The 20,907-nt window shown below is 37.5% G+C and overlaps 2 protein-coding genes across 3 annotated transcripts; one reads left to right on the top strand and one right to left on the bottom strand.

Annotated features, from left to right (window-relative positions):
• Positions 1-10,247: 10,247 nt before the first annotated feature.
• On the top strand, positions 10,248-13,659 carry LOC103941087 (protein LIGHT-DEPENDENT SHORT HYPOCOTYLS 10). 2 transcript variants are annotated; one of them, XM_009351364.3, is made up of 2 exons: positions 10,248-10,985; positions 13,337-13,659. In XM_009351364.3, the coding sequence occupies exon 1, from the start codon at positions 10,384-10,386 to the stop codon at positions 10,945-10,947; it is 564 nt and encodes a 187-aa protein (XP_009349639.1). In that variant the 5' UTR covers positions 10,248-10,383; the 3' UTR covers positions 10,948-10,985; positions 13,337-13,659. The 2 variants fall into 2 exon arrangements, with proteins under 2 accessions (XP_009349639.1, XP_009349575.1); XM_009351300.3 differs by having other exon boundaries at positions 10,249-10,985; positions 13,349-13,659.
• Positions 13,660-16,170: 2,511 nt separating this feature from the next.
• On the bottom strand, positions 16,171-19,219 carry LOC103944561 (trihelix transcription factor ASIL2). Its single transcript, XM_048582290.1, is given in 4 exon segments — positions 16,171-16,494; positions 18,061-19,033; positions 19,035-19,124; positions 19,127-19,219. Coding segments are annotated over 4 exon segments (1,155 nt in total). The 5' UTR covers positions 19,205-19,219; the 3' UTR covers positions 16,171-16,480.
• Between the last annotated feature and the right edge of the window lie 1,688 nt (positions 19,220-20,907).

Here is a 20,907-nt window from a genome sequence, read left to right as displayed (position 1 = left end):
GGCGAGCATTCAACTCAAAACTAAATAATAGTGGGTGGAGAGGTGCAAAATTGTTTAAACTATTAGGCAAGCAGGCTTTAGTTATTCGATGTAAAATTCACACTCTCAGTCGAGAGGGACTTACTATAATGGTTAATAGCGCGGCCTTAATTAGTGTAACCAATCCTTCATATTAGAGGGAGAAGTATTGTACCAAGCATAAGTTAACTTAGGGTTCGTTTTGTACCAATCTCATTTTTAGTTTTTAATTTTCATTTTTTAGCTAGCTAAAGTAAAAACATTTTGAAGAAATGAGAGAGAAATAACTAAAAGAAGAGAATGGAGGATAGACAAACCTGGAAGATGCATGAAACAAAAACTTAAAGTAAAAATCATTTCAAGTTGCTTTTAGATTTTAATTGAGATAGAGCTTGATAGATCTGAGAGAGAGAACACGCGTCCACCATCACCATCACACGTCCACCATCACCAACACGCGTACATCAAGGGTGAAATTGTAAATCCACTATGCAACACAAAAAAGAAGTTGGGCATGGCCAGTAATTGAAGGTCAATTCCGTCAAAAATACTGTTCACCAACAATGTTTTTGAATAGTTTATAATTTTCATCATGTATAATATTTCATTACAATTGCTTTTTACTCCATTATCTTTCCTCTTATTATTTTCTCTATGTAAATTTATCTCATATTTAGTTAAAAGACCGAATATTAAAAATAAAATGGTTGCTAAACGAAATTTAATTATTTTGTGGTGACTATATTGAAATTTACAGTAGTGGTAATATAATTCATTGATAAGCAAACACTTGGTCCCATTGTCCATGTTGAGTGACGGAATAATATACGACAAAAGTTATACTACGCTGTCCCACACAAAGATCTTCTCGTATCTCAGATATCATAGCTAGATAGTTTGTGTGTAATGTCTTTCATTCAATTATTTCCGAAGAACTTAAATAGTCACTGTAATGGTTTTTAAGTCAAAATGGTATTTGGATTTTGCATGACTCTTTATTTTGATTATTGGGAATAGAAATCGATAGAAATGATCCCTGAATTAGTCCATCGTAAATTATTTTGGTCAAGCCATGAAAAATTTGTCAATATCCTTATTAAATTGTCACGTGAATGACCATGTAACCACCTTTTAAGGGTATTTTTGTCACACCAACCACCTCCACTTAATGAGGATATTGACAAATTTTTCATGGAATTATCAAAATGATTTACGGTGGACAAACTCAGAGACCACGTCTATCGATTTTCAATGTCAGAGACCAAAATAAAGAATTAAGCTAATCTCAAAAACCATTTAGCTAAAAAAACCTTTAAAATATAGTTATAGCTTGTTTGGAAGTTGGAACACACACATATATACATATTTATAAAATGAGCCTCTGCATCAGGTTATAATAATTATGTGTTTTTATTTTTCATGTGTTACTTTTGAATTGATAATCCGTGTGAGGATGTGGATCGTCCGACTGAAAAAATTTCAATAATCTTATAAAAAGTTGGATATCTCGCTACATTGATTGTTAGTTGGTTTGTGAATAAAAACGTTAATTAACAACGTTCTTTGTAGTAATACAGTAACTTCACTCACGTGTGTGAAACCATCACACGGTACCACGTCACTTGATATATATCATTTAGGTATCTACCATGCTTATCACCAAAGAAGGTGCATGTGAGGATGTTGAAAGTTACACATGAGAGATTTAAGAGATCTTGCGACTACTTATTGCCAATCCATCGGTAAGGTACCTTAACATCCTTCACTTTCCATATATAATGTTGCTAAAGTGATTCTTTCAAAAGTGAAATTCTCTATGGACTTTCTATCACCTAATGTTTGTGGCACGGTATTTTATTATATTGACACATAAATTGACATTAAACTATGATAAAAATTAACGTTAAACTGTAAAATGATAAAAAATCCATAAAAATCTCGCTTTGAGAGAGAGTCCCCGTAACATTTCTCTGTTGCTAAAAGCCTAGAAACTTGACTATTCAACCTTTATATGTTTGGTCACTGGTCAGAATATATATGACAAAACTTGTTTTGTTTGGTTCAATCTACAATAGAGAGATGCAATAAAATCTTCATTTTCAGATAAATTACTTTGGCCAGACAAGACAAAAGTGCGAACAATTATTCATTAAAAAAAATGAAGATTTGCATGAAAGAATCAAATTTGATGTTTTTACAGCAGATCATCTGTAAATAAAGTTATATTGGACGCAACCTTTCCTCATCTTTGGGTGCCTACGTATTCATCGTAAATCTTTTCTCATTTAAATCTCGTCCTTAACTTTATTAAGACTATGCCATCTCTTAAAGTGCTACTAAATGAAAAGATCTTATGAACGTCCATTAATAAAGAACTAAAAAAATGATAGATCGTCCAGTTTCTTCCTCAAATTTAAAAGAAAAACTTTACCAACTGCACCAATTAGCGACTTCTTATTTAGTATCATAGGATATATATTATATAGAATGATTGTCTCAGTGGATCTCTGTAAAGCGCACTGCTGAAGTAGTCACCGGATATTTTTGTTAGAAAAATATAGGAAGATCGAGTATGTAACCTGTCAAGTGTCAAGGGGACCAGCAAAGGGCACACCAAAATCCCTAAAGATATAAATCCACAGGATAAATGGTATTTGCATGTACACGTAAAATTTTGGTTGCCGAGAAAATTTTGTTTGCCTTTAGTACTACACCATCATCTTTGGCAGAAAAAAGCTGAAAGCAGCATAAAGGTTTTGATCAATAAGTCACACAGGCTCCCAAATATTGTTTGATCGAATAGAATATATCCACAGGCTCCCAAATTTGTTCTTAGTCACCAGAAAATAATTTTTTTACGTCAATCGATTGATAAGTGTCACAAATTATTTTTAGGTCTGGAGTTCATCCTCGATTGGTGGTTTTGATATTCCATCACGGGTTTATATGCCTGTTGTAACTTAGTCATTTTTAACAACGGATCAAAGTTTGATTGTTTAATGTTATTGTTTGGAGTATTAAGATCCAATGGTTATGAAATGGACAAGTGTCAAAAGATCATGAAGTTAGTTACATTGGTTATATTGTTACTTAAAGTGTAAGCTACCAAATGTTATTATATATAGCTTGTAACAAATCATTGTAACTAATAAGAAAAGAATACAACAATTCACAACAAACTTCTCTCTCAAATATCTCCGATCGTCTCCTTCTATCTTCTTCTTCTTCTTGCTTCTGTATAATCTCTTTTCTCAATAACACTTGATGCTTTACATGGTATCTTCGCCGAAATCCGCATAACAACTTGGCGGTGGTGTCGATCTTGGTTCCAATTGCTTCCGCTACTGTAATTGTTCTTCTGGTATATTGATATATTGCTGTTCAGTTTCTGGTATTTGGCGAGTGTTCTCTGCTACTCTACGTCTGGTTCTTCCGTTCTCCAAACGTGCACACCAACTGTTTGTGATTTGGTTTCAGACACGATTATCTGTGATTTCTCGACGATTTGCAACAATGGTAACAGCGTCTCAGCTACAGATCTTACAATCTTCGATTGCGTCCTTGATCTCATCTGTTTCGAGTTCGGTAAATGTGAAACTGGATGAGACGAATTATTTGGCTTGGCATTTCCAGATGCAGCTCCTACTTGAAGGCCATAGCATAATTGGGTTCGTTGATGGGTCAATACCTTGTCCTGCTCAATTCAGTCAAGATTCTTCTGATCATTCAGCTATTTCGTCTGGTGATTCTTCTGCTAGGGTTTTGTCTGACGATTACAAGATATGGAAGATGCATGATAAGGCCTTAATGCAATTACTTACTGCGACTTTGTCTCCGGCTGCAGTCTCTTGTGTAATTGGAAGCACTAGCTCTAAAGAACTGTGGAATCGTCTTAAAGATCAGTTCTCTACAGTCACAAGAACGAGTATCTTTCAACTCAAATCTGAGCTTCAGACAATAAAGAAGGGTAATGATTCTGTCACATTATATTTGCAGAAAATTAAAGAAGCAAGAGATTTATTGTCTGCTGCTGGTGTATTCTTTGATGATGATGACATGGTGATTCTTACACTCAATGGTTTACCTTCTGAATTCAATACCATACGATCTGTGATTAGGGGTCGTGAGACTGTGATCTCATTGAAAGATCTTCGTTCTCAATTGCTTGCTGAAGAAGCTTTGCTTGAAAATGGCACGAATTCTCCTGTGTTATCTGCATTAATGGCACAAAGTAATGGTTTTTCTCCCAAGCATCAGTCTTTTTTTGCTGCTGGTGGTACTCATAGCAGTCCTAATTCTACTGCTTACAAGTCATTCACCAATAACAATAAGGGTCGAAATCGGTTCAATTCCAACTTCCACTCAAAGTTTGGCAACAACAAGAATTTTCATTCGAATTCTGCTCCTGGAATTCTGGGTACATCTCCACCAAGAGCTCCAAATTATGGTTTTCAGAATCACCAATGTCAGATCTGTGGGAAGAATAATCATTTGGCGTCTACTTGCCGGTTCAGGAATACAATCACACTACAAGGTTGTCAGATTTGTGGTAAAAACAATCACTTTGCTGATATCTGCAGATATAGGAATGCTGTTGCTCCTTCCGGTTGTCAGATTTGTGGCAATTCTTATCATAGTGCAGAAACTTGTTTTCAGAAGAATTCGTCTAATCAATTGAATGCAATGCATGCTGCTACTTCTCAATTCTCAGTTCCATCTGCACCGCACAACAATCACAAGTTTGGCTCACTGACTCTGGTGCTAATAACCATATGACTTCCGAATTGAGCACTCTTTCCTTAGCAACTCCTTATCCCGCCAATGAAGTAATTCAGACAGCTAATGGTGAAGGTTTAGCTATCTCTCACATTGGTTCTTCTCTCCTAAAAACTCCAATGCAGCCTATCAAGCTCAATTCTGTTTTATATGTTCCAAACCTGTCACAAAACTTACTGTCTGTCCATAAAATTTGTTTGGATAATAACTGTTGGTTGATCTTCGATGCTTTTTCGTTTTGGATTCAGGACAAAGCCACAGGGAGGATTCTCTACAAAGGGCTGTGTAACAATGGATTGTATCCCATCATTTCACCGCGTGCTTCTTCAGTCAACTATACAGGACAACCTGTAGCTTTTCTTGGAAAACAGGTCACAGTCAGTATTTGGCATAAGAGGCTCGGTCATTCTTCTAATTCCATAGTTTCTCAGATTTTAAGGAATTCCAAAGTGTCTTGTGTTGCTGATAGTATTCCTTCATTGTGTCAAACTTGTCTAGAGGGTAAGTTTAGTAAACTACCATTCTCTCCGTCCGTTTCAAAGTCTGTACACCCATTTGATATTGTCCATAGTGATGTGTGGGGCCCTGCTCCTTGTGTGTCCTTTGAGGGATTCAAATATTATGTGACTTTCGTTGACCATTGTACTAAGTACTGTTGGCTGTTTCCGATCTGCAATAAAAGTGATGTTTCTGCAACTTTTGTGTCCTTCTACAATTTCATTCTAAATCAGTTTCATACTACTATAAAAGATCTTCAAAGTGATGGTGGTGGTGAGTATATAAGTAAGGTCCTTCAACAATTTCTTCTTGATAAAGGAATAAAGCATCAGATGTCTTGCCCTCACACACCCGAACAAAATGGTACAGCAGAGAGAAAACATAGGCATATCGTTGAAACATCCATTACCTTGTTACAGACAGCTTCATTACCATCCCTGTTTTGGTCCTTTGCCTGTCAAGCTTCAGTCTATTTGATCAATCGCATGCCATCCCCAACATTAGATCATAAATCTCCATTTGAGTTGCTGTATCATTCTTTCCCTGAAATTCAACACTTGAAAGTGTTTGGGTGTTCTTGTTATCCATGGTTAAGACCATACACTTGCACTAAATTAGACCCTAGAACAACAAAGTGTGTCTTCTTAGGTTATGCATCTAAGTATAAGGGGTATCTTTGTTATGATGTGGCTACGAAGAAAGTTTATGTGTCAAGACATGTGATTTTCGATGAAACTGAGTTTCCTTACAAGTCATTGGTCCTTAAATACCAATCTGTCACTTCTGCACCATTACCATCACTCATACCTTCCCATTTTCCAGTTCCAGATCATAATAATGTTCTTAGTTTCCCAACACCTCCAAATTCATCTAGTTTTGGTTCATCTTATGGTACTGTACATCCTGATTCCAATGCTCCACTTAGTCCTCTGTCAAATACTGATATGCATCAAGCCTCTTCTGAGCCTCATTCCATCTCAACTGTTGCTCCAAGTTCAAACTCTGAAGACTCAAGCTCTAGTCAATCCATTGTTGCTGCACTTACACAGCCCTTGTCTACCACTCTCCCTGTGGTACCTGAATTCCACCCGGACCATCTGCAAGTGGTACTATCTATACCACCACTGAATCTCCATCCTATGCAGACATAGTCCAAGAATGGTATTTCCAAGAAAATTGCCCTTTTAGCTGATCTGCATGAACATGGAGGGGTTGATCTGAGTCAAGTGGAGCCTGCCACTTATAAGTCTGCCTTAAAGTCCCCGGTGTGGTCTGCGGCTATGCAAGATGAGATTTTAGCTTTGCAAAATCAAGGTACATGGTCTCTAGTACCTCTACCCCACCATAAGAACTTAATAGGCTGTAAATGGGTCTTCAAGATCAAAAAGAATGCTGATGGTTCTATTGGGAGGTATAAGGCTCGCCTAGTAGCTAAAGGGTTTAATCAAGAAGCCGGTATCGATTTTGGGGAGACTTTTAGTCCGGTTGTGAAACCTACGACAGTAAGACTTGTTCTAGCATTATCTGCACATTTTGGTTGGCCATTGCGGCAATTAGATGTGAAAAACGCCTTTCTCCACGGTATCCTGCAAGAAGAAGTATATATGACTCAACCACCCGGATTTGTGAATTCCAAACATGAAGATTATGTGTGTCGTTTACATAAGTCCTTATATGGCTTAAAGCAAGCACCAAGGGCTTGGAATGAGAGGTTTACGAGCTTTCTACCATCTCTGGGGTTCAAATCCACTTATGCCGATTCCTCATTATTTGTAAAGGTTGTTGACAGCTCTGTGGTAATTTTACTCTTGTATGTGGATGACATTATTCTTACTGGCAGTGCACCACATGCAATTACTGAGGTCATTGACTCCCTTACACGAGAGTTTGATATCAAAGATCTGGGCACCCTACACTACTTTCTGGGGATTCAGATTGTGCAGAAGACTGATGGTTTATTTCTCTCTCAAGACAAATATGTCACAGACTTGTTAACTAAGGCTGATATGCTACTGTCTAAACCCTGTGCAACTCCATGCCTGCCATACAACCGGCTGCTCAAAGATGATGGCAAACCTTATAATAACCCTGCCCTTTATCGCAGCTTAGTTGGAGCGTTACAGTACTTAACATTCACTAGACCTGACATTGCCTTTGCCGTTCATCAGGTTTGCTAGTTTATGCAACATCCTATAGAGTCTCATTTCATGGCAGTAAAACGGATTCTTCGGTATCTCAAAGCTACTCGAGGTTGTGGTCTTCATTATGTCAAGGGTTCTTTGGATATTACTGCTTATAGTGACGCAGATTGGGCTAGGCGATCCGAATGATCGGCGATCGACTACTGGGATGGTTGTGTTTCTAGGATCTAATCCAATTTCGTGGTCTTCCAAGAAACAACTTACTGTTTCTCGTTCATCCACAGAAGCTGAATACCGGGCATTATCCACTACCGCTGCTGAACTTGATTGGCTCCATCAACTGTTGCATTTTCTGCATGTTCCAGTTCAAGACACGCCCCTTCTCTTTTGTGACAACTTGTCTGCCATCGCCTTGACCTTAAATCCTATTCAGCATCAACGTACAAAACACATCGAGGTTGATGTGCATTTTGTTCGAGAACGGGTTGCAAACTAGAAACTGCAGGTGCATTTTGTTTCTTCCAACGAGCAGTTTGCTGATATACTCACCAAAGGATTATCTGCTCCTCTATTTCAGACTCATTGTGCCAATCTCAGGCTTCAATTCTCTGCCCCTGAGCTTGAGGGGGGATGTTTGGAGTATTAAGATCCAATGGTTATGAAATGGACAAGTGTCAAAAGATCATGAAGTTAGTTACATTGGTTATATTGTTACTTAAAGTGTAAGCTACCAAATGTTATTATATATAGCTTGTAACAAATCATTGTAACTAATAAGAAAAGAATACAACAATTCACAACAAACTTCTCTCTCAAATATCTCCGATCGTCTCCTTCTATCTTCTTCTTCTTCTTGCTTCTGTATAATCTCTTTTCTCAATAACACTTGATGCTTTACAGTTATTTACCACGAGTTAAACTGGACGGTGGTAATTGAATAGTTTTTACCATGAGCTTTACGTGCTCGTGATACAATTGATATGGTAAATATGCTGTTATGTCATAGGTTGCTGATCGATCAAAGGTAACCGCAGATCGAAGGTAGCTGATCGATTAAATTAATATTCAATTAGATAGTTTTTACCTAGAGCTTAGATTAATACTCAAGCTAATTAAAATGAGATGAGTAGAGGTAGACACAGATCGAGGTAGCCGATGATCATATGTATTCTTGAGTCGTCTAATAAACAACTTAAACCCTAGCTCACTCTGATCCTAACTGACTCCCTTCACCAAACCAGTCAGCCCATCTAATAATAGAAGAGAAATTATATGAAACAGCTTAACTCTAGCTCTCACTCCAACCCTAACTTAAGTGACTCGTCCCCTAGCTAGGGCCTATGATCTATAATAAGGAATGTAAAATAACGTTTTTAAAATGTCAATAGCAGCTTCTGTGTATAAAACCTAGAATGCCAAACAAGTTGTATCTATAAAGCCGGTGTCCATACTCCAATCAGCACTATTTATTCGGAACATAAACTTAGGGTTGGACCCATCTCTCAAAGATGTCTTCGCTTCATCCCCTCTTTTTAGTGTCTCGTATTCTTTACTCTTGATATGCATATAATCATTGTAAAAGAATTCTTCTTTTCTCTTTCCCATAATTTTCCTGAAAGAATTAACTTAGATTTAAGGTATACCTTTTTTTCTAAATTTATTTATATAAAGGAGGGTTTTGAATCATTGACGTCTAATTTACTCATATCCATTACCTTACCCATCTCTCAAAGATGTCTCCAAAATCTAGAGTTTCAAACCCTAGATTTAAGTATACTAAGGCCACACTCCATTTGTATATTCTTCAAGGTAAAAAAAACAGTGTCCAAAATAAAATAAGGATACGTACGTACATTATTGGTCACAATAGGATAACTTTATTAGTGGGGGTGAATATATAAATCATGGACCACGTTGGTAATAATTTTTCACAATACTAAACTATCTCTATCTCTAGCTCTTTAATAATTCTATAAACTTTTACTTGTGTTTGCTTAGTGCATTTACTGCTCATTAAAGATGGTAAATCTAGTCATATTATGTCATGTCGTGTCTAAATCATGTTATCTAGTGTTTGTGTCGAATATTACTCAATTCTAATTAGTATTAACTATATGTGATATGACGGTAACTAATTTTCATCTTTTGGTAAGTATGGGTGTCTAATGGACTGGAGGGACATTCTATTGCCCAAAGTGAGGGAAGGGTAGATTGTTGTAGCATTTAAATGACTTAGTTGTTATGTGTAGTTCTACTTGCCTGATTTTTTTTATCATTACTGTGCTAGATTATATAAAATGAAAAAAGAGAACATTATATCTACAGTACTAACATGAATGATTATTCTATGTAATTAACCGGAGTCCATAAATATGCTATGTGATTAGTGATTACAATGTGAAGTCATATAACAATTAAATATTTTGTGTTTGCGCTAGCATTACTATAGGATGATGTATAATTTACACACCTATTTTTACCTTCAATAGATTCTTGTTAAATTTTTGTCATTGATTTTCTTCAATTTATTCGATCGGATAGTCAAAATTAAAAGAGGTGTATGAGAAGTAAAAATGGTTGTGTGACTTAATTCTTTTGGATGAGTAGTACCCTATGTCACTACAGGTTACATTAGCATAAATAAAATATAGTTAGTGCTAATAGTGTCAAAATCAACCTCTGAGAGAGAGTCATGGAGAAGGGGATAGAAAAAGAGGAACACAAAGCACCTTCATAGGGCCCATGACAAGTCCTCTCTATAGACTTCATCAAGATGTGATTTTCATCTTTCTTTCATTGCACTATAACCTATTCATTCTTTCTTCCACACACCTCTCTCTCTCTCTCTCTCTCTCTCTCTATTTGCTTCCTTCTTTTTCCCCTTGTCATTTCTCCATTTCTTGCAAAAAATACACAGGAATTCCTCCACATCCACCACCACGATAATATCATGTCTGCACCCCATCATGATCACAGTCATCGAAGAAAAGACTCCACTCCCATCGAGGGCTCCTCCTCCTCCTCATCACGATCCACTTCTCAACAACAGCAAGCACCTCAACCCCTCAGCCGATACGAGTCCCAGAAACGCCGCGACTGGAACACTTTCGGACAGTACTTGAAGAACCAATCACCCCCAGTGTCACTCTCTCATTGCAATTGCAACCACGTCCTCGATTTCCTCCGCTACTTGGATCAGTTCGGAAAGACTAAGGTTCACTTACACGGTTGCGTCTTCTTTGGGCAGCCTGACCCGCCTGCCCCGTGCACCTGCCCTCTCAGGCAGGCATGGGGTAGTCTGGATGCGCTGATCGGACGCCTCCGTGCTGCCTACGAGGAGCATGGAGGGTCCCCGGAGACAAACCCTTTTGGGAATGGAGCTATTCGGGTTTACTTACGTGAAGTGAAGGAGTGTCAGGCTAAAGCAAGAGGGATTCCGTACAAGAAGAAGAAGAAGAGGAACGGTCAGCTTAAGGCAATTAACGAGGGTACTCTGAAGCAGATCACGTCTTGAATCAGTTCCTTTGGCATTCTGATGGAGATTATTAAACGGTAATTTTTCTTTTTCTTTTAATTTGTTACCCAATCATCAAGTACTATGTATACATATGGTAGCTACCCCGTGCTGCTGTAACCTGTAGATATTTACCTAGTTATAGTAATTCATGATCAGCTTCATGTTAAAAGGGTTTTCATCAATTCCCGAAAAGGGAGTTTAAACTGAAAGGAAAATGGAGGAGGTAGGTTAATTAATTTGAAATTTATAAGATTCAAAATTCTGACTAAAATTTGAGACTGAGATCTCAATTTCATCATAAAACCCTAATCCCAAAAAACCCTAATTTGCAAGATCTAGATTTAGTTACTGCAAGCTATAGCCTATACATAATAGTGCACTGAGTGATATCGATGAAGAACTTAGTTAAATTGGTAGAGGTGGGTAATTTTACTTGATCACATCTATGATCCCTCTCTATATATTAATTACTTTCTCTCTCTTTCTCTCAATCAATCAGACATAACTCTGTTTCTGTTTTGTCCTAAATATTAAATATGTGTCTTGCTAGTGTGTGTGTGTATATATACTCTCTCTTTTCATTTGTTTTGGGGTCTTTTATGATTCTGTGCGATTTAGTGCTCCCCGTGGTGCACCACATATATGTGATAATACCATACAAACATACGTCCTTGCATGAGTCGTATACTTTGGACGTAAGAACTAACGTTCTAGTATTGCTGACAGTGATATATGTATATATGTATATATTCATTATATAAAATAGTATATATGATTCTCTCCAATCAAATCGTTATATATATATATATGTATGTATGTATGGTATGTATGTATGGATGCATGCAACAATATATTATTTCTTGCGGTGGATCCAAAACCATAGATACACACACACACAGATATATTTATACACATATATATGTATATTTATGTGTATATATTTGTTGACATACGATTTGTTTAGTTTGTTAACTAAAGATCTTGGTGTGCTGTGCATCGATTTGTATGTCTATACATGAGATCTTCACGTATTTTGTATTATCTTAATTCCACAGAATTAGGATTCTATGCCACTATAAACTCAAGTAATTAATCAACTTTGTTGCCTATGCATTATAACTTAAGAATGTTCCAAGCTATTATCTAGTTTTGTTTCTTATCTTCCTAAATAATTGACTGATCTTGAGACAATGAGAATTGAAAAATGGAATTTGGAGTCGACAAAAATGATGAACTCCAATTTTCCAAGCTTTGGTTGTACGGCCTGTTGAAGTTCACATGAACAGCTAAATGACATCGATTGGCAAGGTTAAATTAGCTTGCTAGTAGCTAAAATTAAACGTTGTTTAAGTGGCAAAAAGTGTTCCCTAACCAGACTAACGACTTGTTGTGTTAAACAGGAAACTCAGCCAACGTCAAACTCTAGTTTGTTATCTAGATATTTAAATTCAAGTGATAATAGTCTTATGAATTCAAAGGCATTGAGATGTATTTAGGTCTCTTATCTTGGTTGAATTTATAAGTTTCTACCTTTGAGAAGTTAAACATTGATGTGCACTAATAGGTAGCCATGCATGAACATTTTTCTTAGATCCAATTGATCGATGTTGAGAGAGTACCATATCAGGAGGTTGTAATTCATAGTACTAGAGCAACCTATATTTTGGTATGGAGGCTCTACATGTATATATATATCTTATTTCATTTCTTGCTGAACATATTAACACAGTTTTATGTCAATGAGAAAGTAAACGCAATAGACCAAAAAAATTAGGGATAAATAATACATTTCTTGTCACGGTCTTAGTCATGCGAGAAAAGAGATAGAAAGGGGGATACTCACCATGACAAAAAAAGTTAATTCTCCTAAATCACATGAGGAGAAAGTTATTGAGAGAAAAGACTCTGATACCGTGACATGAAAAATTTTCACCAAAAATACAATGAAATCCGCTGACAATAACGCTCCTCCCTTGTTTATTTTGGGATATTATGATTAGGAGTCTTAATATATGATCAGATATGGGACGGTTCATACGACTACATGATTTGATGGGTATAATATATTCTCATAGAGTTTAATCGTTCTTCATAGGTACTCTTGTACATTTTAATTCTGTTCATTATATATCCTGATATTTTACCTCTTTCTCCGTCTCTTTACTTGATGGATGCATGTTAGCTTCACAATGACAATGGTTTCAAGAAATTTGTACATGCATATGTATAATACGTTATACATACTTGTTGGAAGCAAAAGTTACAGAAGTAGTAACAACAATTTATCTTTGATTAAGATGTGAAATTTCTGTAATTAAATTTGATGTCATTGATCATGTTTAACTACTAACTAATTCGTTTTGAAATTTAACGATTGTTTCATTAGTTTTCTCTGCAGAATCACTACAAGATCTCAATTGGATGCATATATATGGACGATGGATATCGAAATGGTGCAATATTTATAGAAGACTCATCTCTTCATCATATATAATGTATTAATTCCCCCTCTCTGAAAAATATAGTTCTAGCTAGCTAGTTTACGTTAAATAATGTTCACTGCGTACGTAAAGCTAGCTCAATGGTTTGTATTTTAAGTGGTAGCAATCGACACTTTAATTTCTAAATTCTAGTTATCCCGGACATTTTCATATCAAGTACGTCGTTACAGCTCCCATAAAATAAACAGGTACAAGAGTATTTTGCTGATCTTCAGGTGGCAAATATCACATTAGTCATTAATTTCTAATGATTAGTGATTTCTTTGTTAATTAGCCTCGGGTTAATTATCTAGTCCGAATTTTTCAGTTTATAATCTGCCCGAGAATTCCTCCAAGTGTCCAATTATAAATCATGGCTTGTGATTTGTAGTTGAAATATTCTGCAATATGTAGAACATTCAGAATTGTCTTGTGATTATTTTATAAGTCAGTTATAGAGCCGAATTAATTTATCAGACTAGATTATTTTAGAACGTTCAGAAATGGCTTGTGATAATTTTATAATTCGATTGCCTTATAAAATAATCACATCGCTCCCAATGAATATAGAACATTCAGAGCATGACAAATCAATTAATTAACATGTTCAATATAGAACCTTAAACATATGCAAACCAAATTCTTCTGTATATTGATATTTGGTACAGATCAGATCAATTGCCGAATGCAGCAGAAAACATACATATATAGGTGGTAAGTTGTTATTATTCAAGGTTTGTCTTGATTTCCAATATTTGATGAACAAGAAGGTAGTTTACTTGCTCGACACAAACTATATGATAACATTATCATTTTCTTTTCTTCTTTTTTATGTTACGTTAAATGAGCATACCCTTACCCATCACTTTACCCACCCCCGCCACTGGAGCTAACCCATGTGGCCTTAGATAAGAAGCCTCTATATAGCAATGCCACAGAATCCTTCCTTTGGCATGAATTCCCTAGCATCCACTTTCTCCCCATTTTGTAGGGGCAAGAATTAGACAAATACTTAGTCCATCACTATTAGTCTTGTATCCAACTGCGGTAACACCTGATAAACTTTGATGCAGGTCCACCACCAACATTACCAATATTGGTTCAACTTAACCACCTATTGTTAGGTGTTGAGTTTTATTGTAAAATGTATCGTTGATATTAAGGATGGAAACTATCATATATTAATTATACATTACTTTGTCATATATATGACCAATGTGAAATTCTATTTTCTAACAAAACACACTACTCGAATAAAAATGCAGATCCTCTTTCATCAATGGCTACATAAATTGGCTGGCTCGCAATGGCCTACAGTTGCAACAAAGCATTTTCGCTGTTTTAGGCACATATGTACCCGTTTATGGAGACTGTTTGGAAATCACTGTCCAATTAGACCTCCTTGACAGGCATAATTTTCACCTTCTAGGTGTCACAATCCACAAGCTCTTGCTCCCTCTGGCCAACGATTCATGTACCACTGAAACAACATAAGTCATCAATGGCGCCTTCTTCTCTTCTAAGTCGCATTTTGTTGATTTTCCTTGGTCCTTGATAGGTGTCACCGTGCCATTTTCTCTCCAATCCACAGAAGGTACATGGCAGATCAGTCACACTTTCATATCTAAAACCTGCACCTTTGGACACGATCACTTTGGAGGATTTTTTCTTTGTAACCATTACAAATGTTTCGAAATTCCTCATTGATTACATATGCAAATTCTTGTATGCTTAGTGTGTAGTTTTGGTTCAAGAGTTTGTAAAATCCTCACTGAACTCCACATGTATCTTTGAATATCACGTATCGCCCTTCAGACTTTTCTGCATCCTTATAAACGTGTCGGAATCGGGCCATCCAGTTCTGGTGTCTCTTCAGCATGGTTGGTCTTCAAGTTGGCGGGAAAATGTTTGGGTGGAGCAAATGGCATGGCCGATGTTAAAAGAAAGGCTGAGAAGAGGTAGGTTTTGAGAGCCATGGAATAATGGGAACGAATAGTTAATGGTATATTTATCATTTGCTAATTGGATGCAAAACTTTAACGTGCATCTGGAATCTTGTGGAGACTTTTAAGCTTGTCCTTTTCATGACAGTGCTAGATCTACGTACGTGCCTGGAATGATTTTCTGACATAAACCCAAAATTGCGGAAGGAAAAAAATATGACGGTAAATATTTATTGAGTAATGTTTGGCTACTTAAAATGAGTAGGAGCTCATACTCAAAAAAATTTATGTCTGATTTACAGAATTTTATGTTTATAATCGGAACTGTTCACAGTATAAATCACATCATCTCTGCAAAAAATGAATTGAAACTAAGGTCATTAAGTTGACCAACTGTAGCAAATAGATAGATAGTTCATAATGCTTCTATTCCATTCACCTGTTCTCACATAATTCGAGGACTAAATGACCGTAGTTTTAATTGATTTTTTACAGACAAGATCTCTATAGAGTAATTTATAATATACACAGTTCTTATCATAGACACAAAGGTCTGTGAATCATAAACAAAGAATTTTGAGTTAGAGCTCCTACTCATCCTTGGGTAGTCATTTAATATTCAAATTTGTTATTGATTTTTTTATCTCAAATGGTTCCTGATCGACAGTGACGCAACTCCTCATTCTGGAGGACCAAATTGCTGTGCGGAAGTGAAAGTTTGGAAATAAGATGGCAAAAGAGAATAGACAAACAAGGGATAGTGAGCCAAAGAAGCAAAAGAAAACACATTCAAAAAGAAGTTAACTGCTAATTTATATATTGCAAGACAACTAGAATTGTGGAGTTCAAACTAATAAAAGCTAACAATACAATTATATTGTTCCGAAAATAATAGTTGACAATAATAGTAATTTCGAAAGAAAAAAAAAGAAAAGAAAAGATAAAAAGAGCCGAAAAGAAAACTCGGGACTGTTGGTGACAGCAGTTTCTCTCAGGTCCAGTATCATCAGCTGCAACAATATGTACTTTCTAGGATAATCAAGGAGATGCTACATAACGCTTCCCCCATGTAAGTTTAACGTTAAAGCTTCTCCGTCACTGGGCTAGCTAGCTAAAGATATCTGTAAAAAGGAGAAACCGAAAGACGCTATTAGAAATCAAGAGACGCAAATGCAGACTGGAATTCAACACAAGCTGAGCGAAACCCAGGTCAATACCAAAACCCAAAGCGGCATGAAATTTACTTTTAAAGCCTATGTCTTACAAGTTCTATGATTTTCCGGCAACAAATCGAAAACAAGGCAAAATCATCCAAATAAATGGATATGCCAGGTAGATACCTTCAAATTACTTACGTGATGACAAACTTTAAGATCCTATGAAGTGAGATTTCACATGATTGTATAAGAATTCAAGAGTATACATATCACTTGAACTATTGGCTCTATTGGACAAAAAGCAGAGGAGCTAACCGAGAGATTACGTAATTTCCATATGAATCTCATAGACCCACTCTAAAAACCGTGCAGTGGTGGCAACATAACAAACAGAAAGATTCCCGCATGATACTAGGACTCAGGGAGATCCATCTTTCAGTGTCAATTTAATTAGATGTCAAGTTTCACATTGAAGTCACTCAGATGTCATAGAAAACATCCCCCTGAGGTTACGACCACAGAAATAAGATGGCAAAAGTACACTCACACATAGACGGAGGGGGTGCGAGGTATGAAACAAATTGAAAGAACACTACATAAAACTCTCATGGTCAGCTTTACAAACTTTCACATTCATGAACGAATGTTGATAACGTATCAGGGTGAAAAGAAGTGTTTGTTGGCATCATGAGATGTTATATTGTAACTTTATGAGGATGTAAGAGAAGCATGCAATATCATTTATCAAGCGTGTTGGTGATGAACACCAGAACACTTCAAAGAGAGAATCATACCAAAGGACAAGAGATGCAAGAACAGGATTTTACTGACTCAGAAAAGTATGCAACAGAGACATTAAAGACCAACACACTCGACCGGACAACTATGAACAAGCTCAACCAACTCCCCATCCCTAGCCAATCCATCTTGGCCTCCATTTGATAATATGTTTGCTATCATCGATTTTCATTTTAAACAAAATCAAAACTGATATCAAAACAACTTAGTTCAAGTTCAGTAAAGCTCGGAACAAAGTTTTGAAATTCCACCAAACAATTCAGAGTTCTCAACATCTTTGAAACATCGTCCTCGCCTCCCATACATGAAGCCTATCAAAGCCATTTAACAAAAAGTATCCCTCGTAATCGCATTAAGAATACCTGGCCATATAGGCGAAGTGTAAAATTCTCAAAATCAAACAACAGCAGCAACATCCATGTTATAACCAATACAGAGGGGCAGAACAAGCATATAGTTTGCGGTAAAATATGCAACAAAACAATCAATCGCCAATCACTGCTTTTACTACACTGCCAAAGCCAATTCAAAGTTCCAAGTAAAACCCCTAATTTAAATTTCCCAATCAGGGTAAAGTTTGGATCTTTAAAATTAACAGATGCTTCAAACTCAAGGAAGAACCTTTGTCACTACAGCTATTCATGCATTAAACCATCGAACAAAGCACAGCAATTCAATCAATTTAACTCAAAAGATAATACAAACACAAGAAAGATGAGAGATTTGTCTAACCATTAGAGCCCGATCGCTTGCCGTGCTTAATTCGTTCGAGCTGGACCTGCGTGTCCATGATCATCCTCATCCTCTCCACCTCCAATTCATTGGCGAATTGGATCCTCTGCTTCTCCAACTCCACCATCTGCCTCAACTTCTCGGCCTCGACTCTCTGATACACCTCTCCGAACCTCTCAATCGCTCTCGCCAATCTCTTCAACCCTTCTCCTCCCCCGCCTCCAATCTCGCCTCCGCTCTCCCTCTCCCTCTCCACCTCAACCTCCTCATCGACCTCATCGTTATCCTCATCGTCCTCATCCTCATCCTCGTCGTCATCGTCCTCAGCCCCCGCGGCTGCAGCCGCAGCCACAGCCGAGTAATTCATCCTAAAGAAACCCTCGTCGAGCGCCGCAGTCGACGCCGACCGCTTCTGCGGAAGCGCCACAGCCGTCACCACCGGAGCCGAGGACGGCGTCTTCCGGTACCCCAAAGGCAACGGAACGGCGACCGGCGGCGAAGGCGAGAGAGGCGAGGGAGACGGCTTCTTGACATTAGATCCGATGAGGGAGTCGAGCCTCTCGAAGAAAGGCCACGACGAGGTTAGGGTTCCGTTGGAGGACGAAACCCTAGCCTTCTCCACCTTGTACTTCTTCTTAATTGTATCGATTCGGTTCTTGCACTGAACGTCCGTCCGGTGGGTCTTCTTGGTGTGGCCGTGGAGGGCGTTGACGGCGTCAGCGACCTCCTGCCAGTCCTTCTGGCGGAGGTTCCCGCGGTTGAGCTCGAGGTAGCGGCGGCCCCAGGCGTCGACGAGAGTGGAGGTGGCGTCCTCGCTCCAGCAGTCTTCGCGGACGGGCATGGGGCGAGGGTTGGAGGAGGGAGGGGTGGTGGTGGCATTGGACGGCGTCGTTTGGAGGTCCGTTAGGTCGCCCATCGGGAACGGTGCGTTGAAAAAATGGGGTGTGGGTGGGAATAGAGAAAGAGAGGGTGCGTGTTGTTAGGGAGTAAAGGGGTCGCGTCGGTGGGAGGAAAGCGCCGGCCGCATGAGCCGCGAGTGTAGGAGGGAGGTCGCCGGGACGGGCGCGTGAGGCTTTGTTGTCGATATCATTAAGGCTTTAGCGGCTTCGATGGATTTACCGGCTCGGCTCGGTCCGTTTCCCATCGCATTACTCTCCGCCTTAACGGATTATTATTTTTACCGCCCCACTAGACAATAACACCATCTCTCTTTAATTCATCACAACTTAATACGAATTTGGTCAGGGCTAATTATAAGCTCGAAAATAATGCTTATTTTATTTTCAAATAACTAAAAGTGCTTTTGATAAGATTAATTTTGATTTTTAAAAGTACTTTAAATAATTTAAAAAAAAATACTAAACATGTACATCTTGCAAACACTAAAACCCATTTTCAATCTAAAAACACTTATCTCCAAACGAGTCTGCACTCGTTTTGGAATGGGGATGGTTATCAAAGAAATTAAAATATGAGACAAAATTTTGAGAAAAGTCAAGAAATTAAAATATGGCTATATTATATTGTACGTAAGGGACAATTTTTTCTCGATTTTGGCACCGCTTGTGGCTGCGCTTGGGTCAGCAGAAAGTCTCAAAATTGATGGGCGGGCTTCGGCGATGACTCGACCTTTTCTCTATCTCTCTGTCTCCTCGGTGCCACTACGATCGCAAAAAGTTACCAATATCCAAATAAAAAAAATATATAAAGCTCATTCCATCCATAACATTTTATGATGAATTCTATTAGACCAGATGCTCCTCCTCTCTTAGTTATAACAATCAAACTACCATTTTCCACATGAATAATTTAGCGATTTCTCTTAAAGCTGAAAATTTTAACAAAACAAACGCAGATTGAAAATAAGTAACCATTAAACATTTTGTGATAACAGTCATTGAACTTCAAATTCCCCTCTAACGTGATCAAAGACCATTATATATGTAGCTACATGTATAATTTGAGTTCAAAGGAGTGAAAATTTGGATTCCGAACAGCAACACTTAATACATAAATAAAAATAGCAAACAAGTTGAGGGAGGCAAATGGCAGGCAATGCAACTGAATCAAGAAGCCTCCTCCCCATCAATAAGCAGCTTAGATTTATCCGAGCCCCAACTAGCCTGTGTCAAAACAATGAACATCCGCGTGTTACTTTGCATTAACTCGAGCATTACAACTTTTAACAAAACTCACAAGAATGTTTTAAGCTAATCAATAACAACATCACTAAATTCTGCAACGTAAGAAAATTTCTTACCAAAAACTTGTCAATCTCTTTAATTAGAGGAGTAAAGATAGAGCAAAATTTCTTTATATCACCCATCACATCGCCATTGCCTTCGATCTTCTCCATGAACTTCTGTCTGTCCGTAGAAAGCGCCGGTATGACCTGTCATTATAGTGATTAATAGTTCGATTTGATCACCATAAAGAGTTCTCATTTGTCATTTCTTTCAGCGAGGAAAAATGTGAGAATACTAAAACAATCAAGTATAATAATTAAATCATAAAGAACAACCAATGAAAAAACCAGTGGATAAGTTAAGCAGACTTTTGCTGCAAGTTTTGACAATTTTCCTCTATCATTCAATACAGTAACGATATATTACGGAGGACTTTTCTGTTAACATGGGAAAAACACAAATGCTTTCAGATTTAATAAGTGTAATAGCTTCAAGCTTGATCAGATGAGTTCTGTAATTTCGACAATGCTTAAATTCTTGAACAAGAGAGAAACTTGCATAGAAGAAGTGGTGCTTTCCATGGATGGAGAACATGAAAAAACATTAAAAATGAGGTCAGCCCCAGTAGTTAAAAAAAATATATGCAACTAGGCAGCAGAGG

This window comes from the organism of the source record quoted next, unplaced genomic scaffold, assembly GCF_019419815.1.
Source record: "Pyrus x bretschneideri cultivar Hongxiangsu unplaced genomic scaffold, Pyrus_bretschneideri_v1 Contig19, whole genome shotgun sequence".
In the NCBI taxonomy this organism is placed as follows: domain Eukaryota; kingdom Viridiplantae; phylum Streptophyta; class Magnoliopsida; order Rosales; family Rosaceae; genus Pyrus; species Pyrus x bretschneideri.
Note: the sequence above shows the minus strand (reverse complement) of the source record. Positions and strands in the feature narration are given on the sequence as shown.

Coding starts and splice junctions, on each gene's coding strand:
- LOC103941087 (XM_009351364.3), top strand. CDS start 10,384: ATGTCTGCACCCCATCATGATCACAGTCATCGAAGAAAAGACTCCACT.